Source organism: Protopterus annectens, chromosome 12.part0 (assembly GCF_019279795.1).
Source record: "Protopterus annectens isolate FY-2018-M chromosome 12.part0, PAN1.0, whole genome shotgun sequence".
NCBI lineage: Eukaryota > Metazoa > Chordata > Ceratodontiformes > Protopteridae > Protopterus > Protopterus annectens.
In genome coordinates this window covers 1,062,739,028-1,062,762,579 of record NC_056746.1, presented here as the reverse complement: position 1 = coordinate 1,062,762,579, position 23,552 = coordinate 1,062,739,028, and the positions used below count along the sequence as shown (strand labels likewise).

Here is a 23,552-nt window from a genome sequence, read left to right as displayed (position 1 = left end):
ACCTGTTTTTTTTTTTCATGAAGACTGTCTTTTTTTCAGGTATCTATGGAAACTGAGAATTAATTTCCTCCCCCCTACCCAATTATTAAATCAAAGCTGGATATTTTATTTCATTTCATGGATGTTTACAGGCAGTTAAAGATTTTATGTTGACAGGGCAGAAGCCAAGAAAAATATTGCCAGTTTTGTTTCCAAGTGGCTGTCCACTTGTGTTTGTTTCTTTTGTTAAAAGTACAACAAACCTTTACCATTTGAGTTTTAAAGCTCACTCTACCAGAGCTGTATACTCGAGCATTTTTAGGAAAGCATCCCATGAATATACATCCGCAGCTTCTGTGTGGACATCATTAAACGCTTTTTTTATAAGACACGAAGCTGTATGTGAGCTGCTGAGCCAGGTCATTCTTCAGTTATAGTAATTAAAGATTTATTCCCATATGGACCCACTCTAGAGAATAAGCTTGGGACTTTGTCTTCAAGGTGTTGGTGATGGAACTCGCAGTCACAGGTATACGTACCGTAATGATGGATCTGAATTGTCAGTTACATTTTCACTATTGTATCTACCCTGTTTTCCTCTGCCTTGAAAGGTGATGGTTATTTGTATTTGTTCATTTGTAGATTTTGCTCCACTGGACTTTGAGATCTGGAAAAGAGTCCTAACTTGCATAGGCAATGAAATGGGAGTGTCTGTCCAGATTTATTGTTACAGTGAATCTGTTTTTTTAGTTTACAATGTTTAAGAAAGCAAAAAAAAAAAAGACCTTTGGTTACTCCTCAGTAGGGTACCTGACTTTACATCCATGCTGCAGCAGTCATAGGCCATTTTCCTTACCTGAGAGTGAGTGTGTGTGTGTTGAATTAAATTGTATTTGTAGTAAATATTTTTATTGTATGCTAGTAATTTGATACTTGACATTTTTATACATGTATAATATCATTACTCTTTTGTTTCAATGTTTTAATAGTGCCTTGGAGATGGTTCCATACGAAGTGAAGCCTTTAATGCGTCGAGCTACAGCATACGAATCACTTGAGAGGTATTCCATGGCTTATGTCGACTATAAGACAGCCTTGCAGGTGGATAATGGTGTTCAGGCAGCCCATGATGGCACCAACAGGTACTTCATGCTGTTTTGCAGTTTTCCATGTCAGTTCAAACTGAAGGGCATTTTAACCTGCAAGGTATTTTATTATGAAAACTATACCTCACATATTTTACTTGTCCATTTTATTTTATTTTTTTTTTTAATTTTGAATGGTAATTGTCAGTCTGTCTAGTAGGGATTTTCTATATATGGGTCTACTTCAAAGGATTGAAATTTCACAACATTGAACTTCTGATCATCGAAGACCAGATGATCGAAGTTGTGAAATATCAAACGGAAAAAAAATCTAACTGGTGAAAACATGGTCTTTCACATTTTTACGGGGGAGGGCAAGCCCCCCTGCACCATCCACATGAGGGGCTGTGACCCCCCCCCCCAGTTACTTAAATATAGCAACTCTGAGATTGCACTACAGTGAAGAGAACGGTATATTTCCCATTCCGCACTGTACAGCGATCTCCATTCATAGTGTCCGCTATTTCACAACTTCGATCATCTGGTCTTCACAAGTCACAGGTTCGATGTTGTGAAATTATGATCCTTTGAAGTAGACCCCTATATTTATATGATTTGAGACCCATCAGCACTTTATTTCTTGCTGTTCTGAGATGCATGCCAATCTTTTGTTAGTGGTTATTTTTTTGTATTTAACTTTTTATTTAACAGTTCTAGTTTCAACAAAAGTAAACGGAAAACAAGTAGTAGAACATGTCTCCATTACAAAATTCCCAGCTTCGTGTGTGTGTGTGTGTGTGTGTGTGTGTGTGTGTGTGTGTGTGTGTGTGTGTGTGTGTGTGTGTGTGTGTGTGTCACACACACATATACAATATGTACTCTTCTATCTTTAGCTGTATATATATATATTTGATAGTGCAACAGTGCTTGCTTTACATTTTGTTACTCCGTTCTTTGTCATTGCTCTTCAGGGATACCGTATGATGTTTTTAATCAATCTATCACTTAGTCTTTGAGTGTCTATATGCATCGATACCATAAGTTCCGCTTATTAATATGCAACTTCCCTCTGATTCAAGTGTCCCTTTTAAGTTTTCTCACCTTTAGATCTGTCATAATGTTCCTGTTTTCCATTTTCTTGTTATGGCTTTTTAACAATCAACATTACTATTGTAAACAGCACGTTGGAGTATCCAGTTTCATGTGACTCCCTTATCTAAGTTAACATCAGTTCTTCTGTTAGTCTAGCTCTCCCACCTAAGATACCCTCCAATATTTGTTGCATGTTCTGTTTGCATTGTTGCAGCTCCAGGCATCTCCAAAAGATATTTTCCCATTTACGTCTTTCTTCCATTTTGCATCTCCAACAGTTGCCATCATTTAAAGGGAATATGGCCTAGTGGGTGTGTAAAAAGTTTAAAGACAATTCTAACAAAGTTCTGAGTTTTCTCCTCTCAGTTGTATATGTTTCACTCCACTAGTTCTTGTATATTGTTTATGTAATTTTCTGCTCCTGTCCAACCTTATCTGTCTGCAGAAAATTATTCTCATTTAACAGTTAGTAAATCTTCCTTATTTTTGTTTTTGCATCAGTCTGTCAGTTTTTGATTTACACTTAAAACTACTGGTGGTCTGTCACCTGTCTGACATTGTTCCCCCTGTTTGTCTTTTATGTAGTCATATCCAAGTAGGCCAATGAATCTCTTGTGTGTAGTCCGAGTACTGCCCTGGTCTCATGCTAGTCTGACAATTCTTCTTTTGTTTTACATTCCCCAAAGCTTGGTTTGTTCTGTCTTTTGGCAGCTTTGACATATAACTTTTTTATGTGTAAAACAAGTAATAGAGGCTGCTGCTATACTGGTAAACGCTCGTACAAGCAGTATAAATCGAAATTGTAGTAAGTCAAAATAGCAGGACTGAGCGAAAACAAGTGTAATAAAGTTCAAAGTACTTTATTATCAATAATTAATAAGATAAGCACTTTCGCTGTGTGGCTTCATCAGATCTTACATTCATTCTAAGATTCCACATCTTATATATACACAGGTTTTAAACAATTAATCAATCAAGTAAGTTAATTGGTATGGTTATTTAACTGCTTCTTTAAATAACCATACCAATTAACTTACTTGATTGACTTAATATAACTTTTTTACTTTTTAAGCATTTTTTTAAATTATCACTTAAGACAGAGATACATTAACAGAAAACAAACCATGTTAACATGCTTTTTCCTTTTGCATACATTTATACATGGCATATCTTTTCTTTCTTTGTAACTAACATCAGTCCAGCATTACATAAATTGCCAAATTCTTGCCTTCCCTTAAACCTTACTTCACCTCCAGAACATGCTCTGCATTTATTGGTCCTGCAGTTTCCATTTATTTGTATGTAATTTTTCCATCCCTTCTCTAAAGATCCTTCCTCTAGTTCTTTTGTCTTGTTTATAACCAAAACTTCAAGTGCAATTGGTTTAAATTTTGATTTCAGCCTTCTAGTAATTCCTTGTTAGGCAGCCAGAAGAATTAAATTTAACAAGACCTTACTATGTCAAGGCAATTCAGATCCTATGTCTTACTCAAAAGAATCATTTCCTTGGTTACAGCCATTTCCTCCCCCAATATTTCTGATTGAGTACTTTGTAAGGAAGTTTTAAAATGTACCAACTTGTTATACTCCCAAAACTTTTTTTCCAAGTTACCTGATGCTCTTCGTGTTTCACTGTTGCAGTCATTACATTTGGGTAATCTGTTGGCAGGTTGCCCTCAGTCGTCCTGAATAACAAAGTCTTGGGTCCTGCATCGGTTGCGGTCTCCTCTTTCATGATGTCAGGGGTATAAAACATGCAGCCGACGCCATTTTATTCAGTCTTTCTTGCCGTCCAGTGCCCGAAGCAGAAGCAGTTTGCAAGTGCCGGTCGGCAGACTCCTGAAATTTTTGTATTTGAGTTTCAGAACCGAAGTCTTCAAACTACAGCTAAGCACCCTGTTGGGGAAACTTTTTCTTGCTCCTTTTCGATGTCAGTAAAAGTTAATAGCATTACTTGTGGGAAGCAAATACCTCATAAGGATTTTCATTTGTACTGTATTCCTTGCGTAGGTCCTGATCACAATGTGCCTTTCTGTCGGTTTTGTGCTAAATTTAACCAATGCACTATTAAGCGTCGGTATATTTTTGTTTCCAAATATTTTGGTTCAAGATTTAACTATCCTGAAATGTCGTCGGTTAGCAATCCGACTACCGGAGTTCACAGAAAACGCAAAGAAAAATACAGAGACAGACCGTTGAGGTCCAAAACCGATGACGAAGCTTCTCCTAGGCCAGTCGCCGGTTCACCAGTACTCAGTGAGGCACTTTCGCAGCCCCTGATACCCGCTACTTTTGAGTTGCAGGCCTATACAGAGACCCATTCGGAGTATGCCGCGAGATTCTCAGAGTATTGAACCCACGGATGTCTCTCCCTTGGATGGGTCCGGAGCCGCTGAGCAGGCACCGGCTTCTGAGGGTGTTTTCAGGCCTCAACATTTTTATATTAAACCAATGCCAGCAACAAAAACAAGGTCAAAAACAACTTCCAAGTCTAAAAAAATGACGCATGAGCCACGTGCTCAGGCCCCTATGCCTAAAAAACAGATGATTGAAATGGCTGAGGATTTAATTACCTTGATCAGGGGTTCCCAACCCCCCCTTCTAAGAGGCCTAGGCAAGGCACTGATTATGACTCTTCAGATCAGGTTTCCATTTCTTCTGATTCCTCATCTGATCAGGAATTTTCTATTCCACCCTATGAGGATTCTGATGCAGAGAAATCCATCCCATCTGCATCCCCTCCTGAGGATTACTCTTTTGGAGAGACTTTGCATACTTTAAGGGAACATTTTCACTGGGAGAGTCAGGACTTCTCTGAATCAAAAAAGAGGCTTGGGGATTTCCTCCTTCGTCCTCAGCATAGGCCTTTGGCAATACCTCCTGTGTTAGACATTGTTGATGTGTTCTCGGAATAAAGCATGGCTCCTGATTCCCTGCTTCTGGCTCTTGGTAAGCCAGACAGATATTACAGGGTTCCTGACTCCCACAAATTTCTTTTCAAAAATCCTGCTGCTGATCCTGAGACTATTTCTCAGGGTCCCAAGGGTGTAAAGGCTTCTACAGCCAAAAATCCTACCCCTTCTGATAGAGATTCCAGGGCGTGGGATAGATGGGGGTAAGAAGGTTTATACGTCTGCAACCTTGGCAATCAGGGCTTTAAACTGCCAGTTTCATATGCTTAAATATCAACAGCATGTTATGGGCGTACTGAAACAGAAAATTATATTGATTTCAGATTGTGTGGAAAATAAAGAGTTACAGGATTTATTGCATTCAGCAGAACAGGTTGGAAAGCATACTTTGCAATGTGGTTTTGATTCCTTGGAGGCCTCTTGTAGGGCCGTCGTTACTGGATCTGTGATTAGAAGGCATGCCTGGCTCAAGGAGCAAAATCTGCCTGATCATGTTAAAGCTAAATTATTGGATGCCCCTTTGCAGCATGATACTCTGGTAATAAGGCAGAAGAGGTTTTAAAGAAAATGGAAGACGAAGCTAAATCTATGCAAACTGTATAAGATTTCTTGCAAGTGCAGCCACCCTGGTTCAGTAGGCACTGGCCTACTAAAAATTGGTCCTTTCCTGTGTCTAACAGAGCCACTCAGGGCAAATCCAGGCGCTCAAAAGGTTCCAGATATCAATCACAAGGTTCTTACAGGTCAAAGCAATAGGGTGCCTCCACCTCCAAATCTGGAGGAAACAAAGCACAACCCTACAGTAAACAGTCTCAATGACTTCCCTCTACCATCACCAACCACTTATCTTTTGGCAGCCCCCTTGGGGGGAAAACTAACACTTCATGCTCAAAATTGACAGTTAATCACTCAGGACAAGTGGGTATTAAACGTAGTATCCCAGGGGTACATATTTAATTTCCATACTTTGCCATTTCCAAACGGATGGCCGGATCTGCCACAAAACCAGTGGGCAGAGGCCCAGAAACAAGTCATGTCCCTCATGGATATAGGGGCTATTCAACTGGTACCAGAAAAGGAAAAAGGACCAGGTTTTTATTCAAGGCTTTTCCTGGTACCCAGAAAAGACAATTCATGGCATCCAATACTGGACTTATCGATTCTGAACACGTTCCTGGACATTCCAAAATTCAAAATACTGACTTTACAACAGCTACTGACTGCTAGGCAAGAATGCTTGGTTAGTAACTCTAGACTTAAGAGGCATACCTGCATATCCCAATAAGGGAATCATGCAGAAGATACCGCCACTTCAAAGCAGGTTTTTTGCATTACCAATTCTCTGCACTGCCCTTTGGCTTATCTACTGCGCCCAGGGTCTTTACAAAGTGCCTGGCACCAGTAATTGCATTCTGCAGACAAAGAAGCATTCAAATTTATCCTTATCTGGACGATTGTCTCATTCAAGCAGAGGACAAGGACACTCTTCTTCAACATTTGGCGTTTGTAAAAAGGCTTCTAGCTTGCCTAGGATACACCATAAACTAAAAGAAATCACAACTGGTACCCTCTCAAATAATTACATTCATGGTTGCGAGCTTGAATACAACTGCCCAGATGGCTTGCCTCACGTCAGACATACAAAGGCAACTGACAACATACTTCAAACAAATGGCAGCAAAAACCCAGTTATCTGCAAGACAAATTCTGCAGGCTTTGGGGTTCATGGCATCCTGCATTCTACTAATTCCATATGCAAGACTGCATATGAGGAAACTTCAATGATACCTAAAATGTTTATGGAGTCAACATTGTCACAGCCTAGAAACAATTATTCCTCTCATTCTCTGCCTACAACAGGAGTTTCTTTGGTGGGCAGAGACATGTCACCAAAACAAGGGACTGTCATTCACTCTACCCCCTGCCACCCAAACCCTAACTACAGACTCATCAGACTGCTTGGGGCCCACTTGGCAGGGAGATGCATTCAGGGCAAATGGAGCCCAAACCAAATGCATCTGCATATCAACCAGAAAGAAATGCTAGCTGTTCAGAATGCTCTGACAGCCTTCAAGGACTTGCATCATCCAGGACAATTACTGATAAAGACTGACAACACCACAGTTATGTGGTGCATAAACGAGCAGGGGGGTACACATTCCTACCCCCTTTGCAGACTAGCCATGGCCTTGTGGAACACAGCCTTGACTTACCAAATACATCTCCAAGTTCAATTCCTGCCAGGAAAACAAAATACTCTGGCAGACGACCTAAGCAGAAATCTTATGGACCCACACAAATGGAAACTGGATCCACAAATCTTCAGCATCTTAACACAGAAATGGGGGGAGCCCAGACATGGATCTATTTGCCTCTCCCCAAAATTATCAGTTGGACAAATTCTGCACAAGAGCTCATCACAAAAAAGCATGGAAAGTAGATGCTCTATCCTTCAGCTGGAAAAAAAACTGTCAGTCTATGCCTTTCCCCCTCTGCCTCTTCTCTCCAAGGTCTTACTAAAAGTCAGACAAGAAAAAACAAAAATTATTCTAATTGCTCTGGACTGGCCTCGCCAGTACTGGTACCTGCTTCTAAGGAAAATGTCACACCTTCCTCCATGGTACTTGCCGCAAATACCTCATCTACTGCCTCAGCAGAACTATCAAATTCTGCACACTCATCTCCAAACTCTGAACCTTGCAGCTTGGCTGATCAACTAATTCTTCAAACCACACCTCTCAGTAAGTCTGTGATGGATGTCATTTTGGAAGCCAGAAGGCATAATAGTAGAAATTCTTATGCTGATAAATGGATGAGATTTTGTGCTTGGAACCAAGCACAAGGAATAGACACATCAAAGCCCAATATTCCTCAGATTTTATAATATTTAACTGAGATGCTTGACCAAGGGCCTATCTTTCTCCTCAATAAAAATCCATGCCTCTTTCATCTCAGCTCATTACAACACAGATCCCTCCCCTCTTTTCTCATCCACTGCTTAAACAGTATCTTAGAGGGGCCAAAAATTTAAGGCCTCCCAGAAGAGCACCAACTCCTGCATGGGACCTAAATTTTGTGCTGGAAAAACTCCCCCTGCCTCCTTTTGAACCAACAGCTACTGCGAATATAAAATTTCTATCTTGGAAAACAACTTTTCTTTTGGCAGTCACTTCAGCAAGAAAGGCTTCAGAACTACAGGCTCTCATGGCAGTGGAGCCTTTCATTACATTTTACCTGGACAGGGTGTCCCTCAGGATCAATCCTTCTTTTATGCCTAAGGTGGTATCCAGTGTGGGTCTTAATCAGACCATTCACCTGCCAACATTTTACTCAAATCCGCAGAACAGGGGGGAGCGGATTCTGCATTCATTGGATGTACACAGACAACTAAGATTGTACTTAAACAGGACCAAATCTCTAAGAAAGTCTGAGCAACTACGGGTAGCATTTGCTGCAGGGTCAAAGGGGAAGGCTCTATCAAAGGAGATTTTTTTCTAAATGGATAAGCCACTGCATTCGTTTCTGCTATTTGTACCATGGTAAACCTGTGCCCAAGGGGATCATATCACATTCCACCAGGGCTGCCTCTACTTCAGCAGCTTTTCTCAGAGGGGTCCCAACCAAAGACATTCTAGAAGCTGCTACTTGGAGCTCTGTTCATACCGTCACAAAACATTATCATTTACCTCTCTTCTCCAATTCCAGGGCAGGCTTTGCCACTGCAGTCCTGCAGGGCCTTATAGCTGCTCCTAATGCTGTTTAGTTCCATCTTCCCATCCATAGCCTTGGGATTCCACCCAAATGTAATGACTACAACAGTGAAACACAAAGCACATAGTACAGTTGTGTACACTTAACATAAATGTAGATATTCAAGTGTATTCACTGTTGCAGTCCGGTTACCCACCTGCCATCCCCATTCTATACCTTTTTCTTTCCTTTGCTATACTCAAAACCTTTGTGGTGTGTTTGCTTTTAGTTGAAGGTAAAGTTTGTTTCTAAAAATGCATTTATATTTTTACTGTTTATTTATATATATATTTTTGCTCCCTATTTGGGGGGCACCTGACATCTGAGGCAAGAAAAACTGAATGAAATGGCGTCGGCTGCATGTTTTATACCCCTGACGACCTGACGTCGTGGAAGAGGAAACAGCAACCGACGCAGGACCCAAGACTTTGTTATTCAGGCCGACTGAGGGCAACCTGCCAGCAGATTACCCAAATGTAATGACTGCAACAGTGAATACACTCTAACATCTACATTTATGGTAAGTGTGCACAACTGTACTTTTATCTCAATCACACCCCCAGTATTTGCTGTCTACCTGAGAAAACATTCTTTGAAGTTTGCTTGGGGTATACAAATACCTATGCAAATGCATCCAGTCAGAAATCCGAAACCTTCTAGACTTTGTTGCATAATTGGGAGCCATGTATATGTCCTTCCACTCTTCTCTTGTAAAATGCTTTTCAAGTCTCTCTTCCAATCTTTTCTAACCTCTTCTGGTTCTATAATTATCGTGCAGTATTTTATATGCCCTAATTATCCCTTTTTAACAGCAGCTTCTGTTCTAGAACAAGTTTTTCACTTAGGATTCCCCTATCCTTTTGTCTTTGCCTGCATTCTGTCAATACTTGATAGGGAAAGCAAGCTCTAGCTTTCAGTCTAGACGGCGTCTTGATCTCATTCTCCTTTATTACCTTTCCTTCTCTCTAGTTATTTTCTCTCAATACCTTGTTCCCTTTGCAACAGTGAAACACAAAGAACATCAGGCAAGAGGGAGCTGGAACTTACTGGAGAAAATTGGCAGTCATCACACTTGGTTATCTGCCTGCATGTCGCCTGCAGTCGGCCCGAATACCAGAGTCTTAGTATTTCTGCGTCAGATGCTGTCACTTCTTCCATTACGTCAGGTAGTCAGTGGTATAAAACATGCAGCCGACGCCATTACACCAGTCTTTCTTGCTGAGGAGGAGCCCGAAGCAGAAGCAGTTCACAAATGCCGGTCGGCCACTACCTGATATTTTCGTTTTTGAGTTTATAATCCTGAAGTCTTCTAAAGCTAAGTACCCCATTGGGGTCCTTTTTTCCTGCTCTAACCGATGTCCGAAAAAGTTAACAATTGTCTTGCCTGTGGAAAGCAAATGCCTCAAAAAGATTTTAATTCTTACTGCGTCACCTGTTTAGGCCCAGCCCACGACGTCCCTCACCGTCTGATGTTCATCGTGTTTCACTGTTGCAGTCATTGCAATAGGGTTATCCTGCTGGCAGCCTACCCGCAGTCGACCTGAATTCCAAAGTCCTGGTCCGGCATCGGTTGCTGTCGCCTTCTCTCTGATGTCAGTCCGCCAGGGGTATAAAGATGCAGCAGACGCCATTTTCTCCAGTGTTTCTTGCCGCGCGGTGCCCGAAGCAAAAGCAGTTTGCAAGTGCAGGTTGGCCGACTCCTGAGATTTTCAAGTTCGAATTTCAGATCTGAAGTCTAAAGCTAAGTACCCAGTTGGGGAAATTTTTTTCTTGCTCCAGACCGATGTCAGAAAAAGTTAATAATTGCATTTCTTGTGGAAAGCAAATACCTCATAAGGATTTTCATTCTTACTGTATTCCTTGCCTAGGCCCTGACCACGACGTTGCTAGTTGTCGGTTTTGTGCTAAATTTAACCAAAGCACTATTAAGCGTCAGTACAATTTTGCATTTTATTATTTCGGTAGAAGATTTAATTATATAATGCCATCAGAACAGCTGACTACTGGAATTTATAAAAAATACAAAGAAAAGGACAGGCATCCGAGGTCCAAAACCGACGAGGCTTCGGCTAGGCCAGTTGCCGGTTCTCAGTGAGGCGCTTTCGCAGCCCCTGACGCCCGCTACCTCAGAGCCACAGGCTGCTTCCGACTCCCACGTGGAGCTGACTAGGCCGCTGGAAACTCAAGGTATTGGACCCTCGGAAACTATTCCCTCAGATGGGTCCAGAGCCGCTGAGCAGGCATCGGCTTCTGAGGGTGTTTTCAGGCCTACACAGTTATATGTAAAAATTACTTCAGCTTCAAAGACTAAAGCACCTCTGAAGACAAGGAAACAAGTACAACATTCCCCCGGACAGGCCTCCATGCCTAAAAAACAGATTCCTAAAATGGCTGAAGACCTAATTACTTTGATCAGGGGTCCCCATCCCCCTCCAGATAAAAGACCTAGGCAAGAGACGGAATATGAATCTTCAGATACGGTTTCCATTTCCTCTGATTCCTCTTCTGAACAGGGATACTCTCTTCCTCCTTATGAAGATTCTGATGCTGAGGAATCTATCCCTTCAGCCTCTCCTCCTGAAGATTATTCTTTTGGGGAGACCCTGCATACTATGAGGGAGTATTTTCATTGGGAGAGCCAAGATTACTCTGAATCTAAGAAAAGGCTCAGAGATTTTCTTTTTACTACCTCAGCACAGGCCCCTTGCTATTCCTCCTGTTTTAGACATTGTAGATGTGTTTGAGTCCAGTCTCACTCCTGACTCTTTACCACCAGCTCCTGTTAAGCCAGGCAGATATTACAGGGTTCCTGATTCACATAAATTTCTTTATAAAAGCCCTGCTGCTGACCCAGAAACTATATCTCAGGGTCCCAAAGGGGTCAAGGCGTCCACAGCAAAAAACCCTATCCCCTCTGCTAGGGATTCAAGGGCCCTGGACAGATGGGGGAAAAAGATTTATACTTCTGCTGCCTTGGCTGTAAGAGCTTTAAATTGTAAGTTTCATATGCTTAAATATCAACAATGTCACTACTAAAACAAAAATGTTGACAAATTCTGAATGTGCAGAAAACAAAGAAATGCAGGATTTATTGCATGCAGCTGAACAAGTGGGAAAGCATACTTTGCAATGTGGTTTTGATTCTCTGGAGGCCTCCTGCAGGGACGCTGTTACGGGTTCTGTCATTAGGAGGCATGCTTGGTTAAAGGAACAGAATCTGCCTGATCATTGTAAAGCAAAATTATTAGATGCCCCATTACAGCATGATACCTTGTTTGGTGTTAAAGCAGAAGAGGTGTTGAAGAAAATGGAGGAGAAAGCTAAATATATGCAAACAGTCAAGGATTTCTTACAGGTACAACCTCCCAGATTTAACAGGAACTGGCCTGCAAAAAATTGGTCCTTTCCAGTGTCAGACAGGCCACAAAGAGGCAGATACAGACGCCCCAGAGGCAGATCCCAGCCCCAGAGCTCACACAGGCCTAAACAATGGGGCGCTTCTACCTCCAAAAGCGGAGAAGATAAATCACAGCCATACAGGAGACAGTCTCAATGACTTTCCCCTGCCAGCACCAAGCACTTATCTTCTGGCAGCCCCTTTAGGGGGAAAACTAGCACTTTTTTCACAAATGGGTCCTGAATATAGTATCTCAAGGCTACAGGTTCCATTTTCACACTCTGCCAAGGGCAAACGGAATGCCAGATCTGCCACACAATCAATGGGCAGAGGCTCAAAAACAAGTTTCAGCCCTCATGGACATGAGGGCCATTCAGCGAGTGCCGCAGCAAGAGCAGGGACTAGGAATTTACTCGACTCTTCCTGGTGCCCAGAAAGGACATTGCATGGAGACAAATACTGGACTTGTCTATTCTAAACACATATCTGGATATTCCGAAATTCAAAATGTTGACTCTGCAGCAGCTTCTGCCCATGCTGGGCAAGAAAGCATGGCTTGTGACTTTAGACCTAAGAGGCATACCTGCATGTCCCAATCCGACATTCATGCAGAAGATACCTCAGATTTATAGCTGGCTCACTGCACTACCAATTCTCTGCACTGCCCTTTGGCTTATCTACTGCGCCCAGGGTCTAAACAAAATGCCTGGCACCAGTAATTGCATTTTTCAGACAGAGGAATACAAATTTATCCTTACTTGGACGATTGCCTTATTCAAGTAGAGAACAAGGACATTTTGCTACAGCATCTGGCGTTTGTAAAAAGATTTCTAACATGCCTAAGGTACACAGTAAACAAAAAGAAATCAAAACTAGTACCCTCACAAGAGATAATATTCCTGGGTGCAAGCTTAAATACAACTGCCCAGATGGCTTATCTCACGCCAGAGAAAGACAACTGACTACTTATTTCAAAACGTTGGCAACAAAGAGCCAGTTATCTGCAAGAAAAATTCTGCAGGCCTTGGGCTTCATGGCATCCTGCATTCTGCTAATTCCATATGCAAGACTGCATATGAGGAAACTACAATGGTATCTAAAAAGTGTTTGGGCTCAACATTGCCACAGCCTGGAAACAATAATTACCCTCATTCCCTGCCTGCAACAGGAGTTTCAATGGTGGGCAGAGGCCTGTCACCACAACAAGGGACAGCCTTTCACTTTACCCACAGCCAGGCAGACATTAACAACAGATGCATCAGATTATACTTGGGCGGCCCATATGGCAGGAAGATGTAGTCAGGGCACATGGTCCGCAAGCCAAAAGCATCTACATATCAATAAAAAAGAGATGCTAACTGTTCAAAATGCCCTGACAGCCTTCAAGGATCTTCTTCATCCAGGACAACTATTGATAAAGACGGACAGTACTACAGTCATGTGGTACATAAACAAGCAGGGAGGCACACATTCCTACCCCCTCTGCAGACTATCCATGACTTTGTGAGACACAGCATTGACTTACCATGTACATCTGCAAGCACAGTACCTGCCAGGAAGGATAAAATGTTCATTGTGTTTCACTGCTGCTGTCATTACATTTGGGTTATCCTGCTGTCAGGCGGTCCCGCAGTCGGCCAGAGTTCCAAAGTCTTGGTCCAGCGTCGGTTGCTGTCGCTTCTTCCCTGACGTCAGTGCGCCAGGGGTATATAAGATGCAGCCGACAACGTTTTCTCCAGTCTTTCTTGCCGCGTGGTGCCCGAAGCAAAAGCAATTCGCAAGTGCTGGTCGGCTGACTCCTGAGATTTTTCGAATTCGAATTTCAGAACCGAAGTCTTCAATAAAGCTAAGTACCCAGTTAGGGAAACCTTTTCTTGCCTCAGACCAATGTCAGTAAAAGTTAATAATTGCATTTCTTGTGGGAAGCAAATACCTCATAAGGATTTTCATTCTTACTGTATTCTATGCCTAGGCCCAGACCACGACGTCACTAGTTGTCGGTTTTGTGCTAGATTTAACAAGCGCACTATTAAATGTCAGTTTGATTTTGCTTGCCATTATTTTGGCCGAAGGTTCAATTATTCCATGCCATCGGAACAACTGACGACCGGAATACACAAATAACGCAAAGACAAAGATAAGGACAGGCATCCGAGGTCCAAAACCGACGATGAAGCCTCTTCGAGGCCAGTCGCTGGCTCGCCGGTTCTCAATGAGGCACTTTCGCAGCCCCTGACACCAGCTACCGCAGAGCCAAAGGCCGCCTCCGACTCCCACGTGGAGATTTCTAGGCCTCTGGAAACTCAAGGTATTGGGCCTATGGAAATTAACCCCTCAGATGGGTTCGGAGCCGCTGAGCAGGCATCGGCTTCTGATGGTGTTTTCAGATCTTCACAGCTTACCATCAAAACAACAACTAAGTCTAAAACTCCATTAAAGACAAAGAAACAAGTACAGCATTCACCTGGACAGGCCTCCATGCCTAAAAAAACAGATGCTCAAAATGGCCGAAGACCTAATTACTCTGATCAGGGGTTCCCATCCCCCCCTGATAAAAAGGCGTAGGCAGGATACAGACTATGATTCCTCTGACTAGTTTTCCATTTCTTCTGATTCCTCTTCAGACCAGGGATACTCTTTACCCCCCTATGAGGACTCTGATGCTGAAGAATCTATCCCTTCAGCCTCTCCTCCTGAGGATTACTCTTTTGGGGAAACTTTACATACCGTGAGGGAGCATTTCCATTGGGAGAGCCAGGATTATTCATAATCCAAGAAAAGGCTCAGAGATTTTCTTTTATTGCCTCAGCACAGGCCCCTTGCTATCCTGCCTGTGTTAGATATTGTGGATGATGTGTTCTCTGAATCCAGTTTGACCCCTGATTCTTTGCCCCCAGCACCAGTCAAGCCAGATAGGTACTACAGAGTCCCTGACTCTCACAAATTTCTTTATAAAAACTCTGCTGCTGACCCAGAAACTATTTCCCAGGGTCCCAAAGGGGTAAAGGCTTCCACTGCTAAAAATCCAGTTCCCTCTGACAGGGATTCTAAAGCATTAGATAGATGGGGGAAGAAAGTTTACACTTCTGCAACTTTAGCAGTAAGGGCTTTAAATTGCCAGTTCCACATGCTTAAATACCAACAATATTTAATGTCTCTGTTAAAACAGAAAATGCTTTCAAGGTCAGAAGGTCTTGACTATAAGGAAATGCAGGATTTATTGCATGCAGCTGGACAAGTGGGAAAACATACTCTGCAATGTGGTTTTGATTCATTAGAGACTTCTTGTAGAGCCGCAGTTACAGGATCTGTGATTCAAAGGTATGCTTGGTTAAAAGAACAAGGTTTACCTGATCATGTTAAGGCAAAATTATTGGATGCACCTTTACAGCATGATATCTTGTTTGGTGTTAAGGCAGAAGAGGTATTAAAGGAAATGGAGGATAAGGCAAAATATATGCAAACAGTGAAGGATTTCTTACAGGTACAGCCACCTCGATTTAGCAGAAATTGGCCTTCAAAAAATTGGTCCTTTCCAGTGTCAGACAGACCACAAAGAGGCAGATACAGATGCCCAAGAGGCAGATCTCAGCCCCAAGGCTCTTACAGACCACTACAGTGGGGTCCTTCAACCCCAAAAGGAGGAGAAGACAAGTCACAACCTTATAGGAAACAGTCCCAATGACGTCACCCTTCAAAGGCCAAGCACTTACCTTTTGGCCACTCCCTTAGGGGGAAAACTAGCACTTTTTTCACAAAATTGGCATATAATCACCCAAGACAAATGGGTTCTGAATATTGTGTCTCAAGGTTACAGGTTCCACTTTCACACTCTACCAAGGCCAAAAGGAATGCCAGACCTGCCACAAAATCAATGGGCAGAGGCACAAAAACAAATTGCAGCCCTCATGGACATGAGAGCTATTCAAAAAGTGCCACAACAAGGACAAGGATTTTACTCAAGACTTTTCTTGGTCCCCAGAAAGGACAAAGCCTGGAGACCCATACTGGATCTATCTACTCTAAATACTTACCTGGATGTTCCAAAATTCAAAATGTTGACACTACAGCAACTTCTTCCCATGGTGGGCAAGAAGGCTTGACTTGTTACTTTGGACCTCAAAGAGGCATACCTGCATGTCCCAATCAGACAAAATTGCAGAAGATACCTCAGATTCATAGTTGGCACAATGCATTACCAATTCTCTGCACTGCCCTTTGGCTTATCTACTGCACCCAGGGTCTTCACAAAATGCCTGGCACCAGTAATTGCATTTTGCAGACAAAAAGGAATTCAAATATATTCCTTCTTGGACAACTGTCTTATTCAAGCAGAGAGCAAGGGCATTCTTCTAAAGCATCTGGCGTTTGTAAAAAGATTGCTAATTTGCCTAGGGTACACAGTAAACGAAAAGAAGTCAAAACTAGTGCCCTCACAAGAGATAATATTCCTGGGTGCCAGCTTAAATACAATGGCCCAGATGGCTTATCTCACGCCAGGCAAGCAAAGACAACTGACTCAGTACTTTCAATTGATGGCAACAAAAACCCAAATCCCTGCAAGAAAAATTCTGCAGGCCTTGGGGTTCATGGCGTCCTGCATACTACTAATACCATATGCCAGACTGCATATAAGGAAATTACAGTGGTACCTAAAAAGTGTTTGGACTTAACACTGTCACAGTTTGGAAACAGTAATACCACTTATTCCCTGCCTACAACAAGAGTTTCGATGGTGGGCACAGGCATGTCACCACAACAAGGGACTGCCTTTCACTTTACCCACAGCCAGGCAGACACTAACAACAGATGCTTCGGATTACGCCTGGGGAGCACACATGGCAGGAAAATGTATTCAGGGCAAGTGGGCCACAGACTAAATGCATCTTCACATCAATCAAAAAGAGATGCTAGTTGTACAAAATGCCCTAACAGCTTTCAAGGACCTTCTGCATCCAGGACAACTATTACTAAAGACGGACAACACCACAGTTATGTGGTACATAAACAAGCAAGGGGGCACTCATTCCTATCCCCTCTGCAGACAAGCAATGACTTTGTGGAACACAGCACTGACCTATCAAGTTCATCTGCAAGCACAATTCCTGCCAGGAAAGAAAAATACTCTGGCAGACTACTTAAGCAGAAACATCATGGATCCTCACAAGTGGAAATTAAATCCACAAGTATTCAGCATGATAACACAAAAATGGGAGTGCCCAGACATAGATCTTTTTGCCTCCCCTCTGAACTGCCAACTTCTGCACAAGGACTTACCACACACAAGCATGGAAAGTGGATGCTGTCTCGTTCAGCTGGAAAACCCTAAAAGTTTATGCCTTCCCACCGCTGCCTCTCCTTTCAAAGGTACTGCTAAAAGCCAGACAAGAAAGGCCAAAAATGATCCTGATTGCCCCAGACTGGCCACGCCAGCACTGGTACCTAATCTTAAAGAACTTGGCTCAAGGCCCAGCATGGATTTTACCTCAAATTCTTCAACTTCTGACTCAACAAAACAATCAGATCCTGCACAGCCAGCTCAAAACCTGAAACCTGGCTGCATGGCAGATTACTTAGCCAAGCAGCCAACACCTCTCTCTGAAGCTGTTATGGATGTAATTTTGGAGGCTAGGAGGCCCAGCACCAGGAAATCCTATTCAGAAAAGTGGAAGAAATTCTGCACCTGGAACCAGGCTCAAAGCTTTGACCCTCTTGTTCCAAATATTCCTCAGATATTACAATACTTAACTGAGATGCCGGACAAAGGCCTATCCTTTTCATCCATTAAGATCCACGCCTCTGCCATCTCAGCTCATTACAACACGGATCCTCCTATTTTCTCTCATCCATTATTAACAGTACCTCAGAGGGGCTAAAAACATAAGACCGCCCCGGAGAGCATCAACACCAACTTGGGACCTAAACTTTGTCTTGGAAAAACTAACTTTACCTCCTTTTGAGCCAGCCAATTCAGCAGAATTAAAATGTGTCATGGAAAGCTGCTCTGCTTCTGGCAATAACTTCAGCACGAAGAGTCTCAGAGTTACAGGTACTAATGGCAGTGGAACCTTTCATCATTTTTCATCAGGACAGGGTTTATTTAAGTACAAACCGTACATTTATGCCAAAGATGGTATCCAGTGCAGGTCTTAACCAAACTATTCACTTGCCAACATTTTATCCAAATCCCCAGAATAAAGGGGAGAGACTTCTGCACTCATTGGGCATACACAGGCAGTTACGCTTCTACTTGGACAAAACAAAATCTTTCAGGAAAACTGAGCAATTGTTGGAGAGGCCACAAAAGTTCCTCACCAAAGAAAAGGCCTCAAAAATCTGTATCCTATGCTGCCCGACTGAAAGAACTCCAGCTCTATTCAGTTGCTTACATTGCACCAGAGGTGACCTTTGCCTAACATACAAGGCCATATCAAACAGATTTGATGAATATGCTTCACCTCAAAAATCTAGATCCATCAGAGCCACAAGGCGGGACTTAAACCTTGCCACGGCTATTAAGGGCGTGCTGGAGGGATAGATTCATCACCCAAAGACTCCTATGCTGTGGAACAACCCGGTACATGTGCAGCAGAGCACCTGCTAACCTTGTTCAAGAGAAATCTTGACCAATGGATGGGAGATTCAGATATACCCAGGGATTACCTCAGTGTCACTGCTTTCGACAGCTGGGACATTAATGGGTATAGTTCCCCATACTAAAGGGGTGGCGTAAGCCACAAAACGATGGGCTAGGCTTGTAAATGCCCTCGGGCAGATAGCCTAGTATGAACCTATGAACCTATGAACCTATGAGCAGCTTCTAGTGGCATATGCTGCAGGATCACAAGGAAGGCTATCTCTAAGCAGACTATTTCAAAATGGATAAGCCACTGCATTCGTTGCTGCTATTCACAGCATGGCAAACCAGTGTCTAAGGGCATTAGGCCACATTAAACCAGAGCAGCAGCCACTTCAGCAGCCTTTCTCAGAGGAGTACCAACCAAAGACATGTTAGAGGCTGCAACTTGGAGTTCAGTGCATACTTTTACAAAGCACTATCACTTACCTCTCTACTCTAAATCTAGAGCAGGCTTTGCCACTGCAGTTCTGCAGGGCCTCATAGCCTCTCCTAATCCTATTTAGCCCCAGCCGCCCAACCTTAGCTTTGGGATTCTACCCAATTGTAATGACTGCAACAGTGAAACACGATGAACATAGTACAGTTGTGTGCCTACCATAAATGTAGATGTTCGAGTGTATTCACTGTTGCATTCCAGGTTACCCACCCACCATCCCCCTTTCCTTTGCTGGGCCTTATCTGTACTTCTCTATTCTATACAACCTATGTGGTGTATTTGCTTATAGATGAAGGTAGAGTGTTACTTTACTGCATGCATGTTTATTGGCATAAATTAGCCTACCCTTTTGGGGGCACATGACATCTGGGGCAAGAAAAAACTGAAGAAAATGCTGTCGGCTGCATCTTTATACCCCTGGCGCACTGACGTCATGGAGGAGGCGACAGCAACCGATGCCGGACCAGGACTTTGGAATTCAGGCCGACTGCGGGTAGCCTGCCAGCAGGATAACCCTATTGGTAATGACTGCAACAGTGAATACACTCTAACATCTACATTTATGGTAGGTACACAACTGTACTTTTTGTGCCTTGTTTAATGCCCGAACCATTCGTCGTCGGGCTTTATCACTAAATTATTTCGCTGCTGTTCTCCGTATTCCAGAATGGCTTCGATAAGCCATCCAACTACCGATCTTCTGAAAAAAGGTAAAGACAGAGACAGACTGCATAGGTCCAAAACTGCCGACGTTTCCGTTAAGCTAGTCGCCAGTATGCTGGTACCCAGTGAGGCGCCTTTGCAGCCCCTGATGCCCACTTCTATGGATTCATAGGCCTCTACTGAGACCCATTCAGAGTCTGGTATGCTGCGAGATGCTTCTTCGACTATGGAACCTGCGGATGTCTCTACCTTGGATGGGTCCGGAGCTGCTGTGCAGGCACCGGCGTCTGGGGGTGTATTCCATCCTACTGATGTTCGAATCAAACCAACTACTTCATTTTTAGCCAAAACTATGGAGTTTCTTGGGCCTAGAGTACGCACTACGCCCAGAAAACAGACGACTAAAGTGCATGCTCAAGCTCCCATGCCACAAAAACAAATGCTTAGAATGGCTGAAGACATTATTACCCTAATTAGGGGAAGCCAGCCTTCCCCTGCTAAGAGACAAAGAATTGAGTTTCCTTCTGATTCTACAGACCAGGAGTCCGATGACTCTGACCCTTCTGATTATTAGGACATGCCCTTATCAGCCTATGAGAATTCAGATGTAGAGGAATCCATTCCCTCTGATGGAAGAAAAAGCTAAATCTATGCAAACGGTCAAAGAATTCTTACAAGTGCAACCACTTAGATTCAGTAGGCATTGGCCTTCAAAAAACTGGTCCTTTCCAGCCCCTTCCAGGCCTTCCCAGACCAGACCCAGGGGAAGCAGGCCACCCAGACTGCAGTCTAAGGGTATGCAGAGATCAAAACAATGGAGTGTCCCCACCCCAAAAACAGGGAGTGGTAAGCCGCCCCCTTATTTAAAAAGTTCACAATGACTTCTCAGTGATCCTTCCCAGCCCTGCCCAATTACTTGCGGCCCTAGGAGGAAAACCCGCCCTTCATGCAAAAAACTTGAGGTCAATTACTCAGGACAGATTAGTCCTAAACATTGTATCCCAGGGGTACAAATTCTACTTCCATTCACTGCCAACCCCAAGCGGGTTTCCAGACCTTCCTCCAAACCAGTGGGCAGAGGCTCAAAAGCAAGTACTTTCCCTGCTGAATATGAGAGCTATTCAACTTGCTCCAGTAGAACAAAGGGGTCAGGGTTTCTACTCCAGACTTTTCCTGGTGCCCAGAAAAGAGGGCTTTTGGCACCCAATCCTGGATCTTTCAATTCTCAACACCTTTCTGGTGGTCCCAAAATTCAAGATGCTTAACTTGCAACAGCTTCTCCCTATGCTATCCAAGGATGGCTGGTTAGTCACTCTAGACCTAAAAGAAGCTTATCTGCACATCCCCATAAGGGAGTTATGCAGGAAATATCTACGTTTCAGGGCAGGCTCTATGCACTTCCCTTTGGCTTATCTACTGCGCCCAGAGTATTCATAAAGTGCCTGGTTCCAGCCATTGCATACTGCAGGCGGAGAAATATCCAAATTTCCCCATACTTGGACGACTGCCTGATTCAGGCGGACAGTCAGGAATTGCTACTTTAGCACCTGGCATTTGTAAAAAGCCTTCTTACTTCATTGGGGTACACCATCAACGAAAAGAAATCACAACTGATACCTAGTCAAAAGATTGTATTCCTGGGAGCAAGCCTGGACACTAACTTCCCAGATGGCATTTCTCACTTCAGAAAAAAAGGTCTATCTGACAAACTATTTCAAACAAATAGCCACCAGAACCCAGTTGTCTGCAAGAAAAATATTGCAAGTCCTGGGGTTCATGGCTTCATGTTTTCTGCTAATTCCATATGCAAGACTGCATATGAGGAAGCTTCATTGGTACTTAAAAGGTCATTCTCAGGAACTGGAAACAGTCATTCCTATCATACCCTGTCTAAGGACAGAGTTCCTTTGGTGGGCAGAAGCATGCAACCACTACAAGGGACTACTTTTCTCTCAACCCCTCACCACCCAAACCTTGACAACAGATGCATCAGGCTATGCATGGGGGCTCACATGGCAGCCAAATGCATTCGGGGCCACTGGAGCCCAGGGCAGATTCTCCTGCACATCAATCAAAAAGAGATGCTAGCTGTACAGAATACTCTGACAGCCTTCAAATACCTAATCCTTCCAGGACAACTGGTTATAAAAACAGACAACACCACAGTTATGTGGTACATAAACTAGCGGGGGAGAACCAATTCGTACCCACTCTGCAGGTTAGCCATGGCCCTGTGGACACAGCCTTGAGTAACCAAGTGCATCTACAAGTTGTTCCTGCCAGGCAAACAAAATTCACTGGCAGATGACTTAAGCAGAAATCTCCTAGACCCACACAAGTGGAAATTGGAGCCCAACACAGTCAAACTTCTGATCCAGAGGTGGGGGACACCGGAGGTGGACCTCTTTGCTTCCCCAGAGAACCACCAATTTAGCAAATACTGCAACAGGAACCGTCACAGCAGGGCCTGGAAGGTGGATGCCCTATTCTTTCAGTGGGAGAACCTCTCCATTTATAAGTCCAAAAAAAGAAAAAAAACAGTAAAACAAACCAGGACGAACCAAATCAACTGTAGAACACTGGTTTATTAATGCTAGTTAAAATATAACACAACAAAATGAGTACTTAGCGCTTTCACCCATAAAATATAATGGGCATCATCAGAGTACAAACACTGTCACAGCGAATTCCATTTAAATCGAAGCAGCAATTAGTAATTAATTAATTAATCAAATCATGCTTGATAAAAAACAATTATAATTAACTTGATTTAGCAATCATTTGTGCAAAACTCATTGTAGTCCCTAAAAAAAACTGCTTTAAAACTACTTTAAAAAGACTGTCTACATCAATGATTATATTGCAAGACTAATAAAACAAAAAAATATATGCATATAATGTGTTGTATATATAACAAATACATGTAATAAATAACTCTATAGAATAGTTAAAAAAACTTTAGCATAAATATTAAAATAATAATATAAAAATGTACAAACATTATTTGTTTAAAATGGGCCATTAGATGTTTATAATAAATAAATTGTAATTAGATAAATTGTGATTTATGTCTAAGTATACTGGCTATAGAAATGTAGTCATTGATACCTGGGTGAATACTTGCATTAAGTCTTAGTTGCCATAGACATTCTTTAACTTCTAATAATGTCTTGTCATCACCTCCTTTGTTGTTGTTGTAGGGTATTCTGTCTATCACAAAGAATAGGAACCTTTTAAAATTGTCGCACCTTATGCTATGTGTATAAAGTGAACTAGTGTCTTTTTTCTTTTTTATATCTCTAAAATGTTCTCCTATTCGATCTTTAAGCTTTCTAACGGTTTTCCCTACGTAGTAGGCTGAGCATGATGAACAAGTAGCAAGATAAACTACCATTTTAGTATTGCAGTTGCAATACCCCGGGCATCTGATAGTTTTTCCAAAGTTGCAGACTACTACGTAGGGGCCGTCATTAATATATTTACATGTGTGGCATGTACCATATTTACCCATCTTGGACTTTAGGTGGATATTCTTACTATGTGTTGCTTCAAAGTATTCTTTTAAATTCATGCCGCTACTATAGGTAATTTTACCATC

The 23,552-nt window shown here is 42.7% G+C and overlaps 1 protein-coding gene across 1 annotated transcript in view; it reads left to right on the top strand.

Moving 5' to 3' along the window:
* TOMM34 (translocase of outer mitochondrial membrane 34) overlaps window positions 1–23,552 on the top strand; it is an 843,921-nt gene that overhangs the window by 306,625 nt on the left and 513,744 nt on the right. The window contains exon 3 of the mRNA XM_044090075.1: window positions 969–1,121. Within this exon, the coding sequence (XP_043946010.1) occupies window positions 969–1,121 (153 nt within the window). The remainder of the gene's footprint in view (window positions 1–968; window positions 1,122–23,552) is intronic.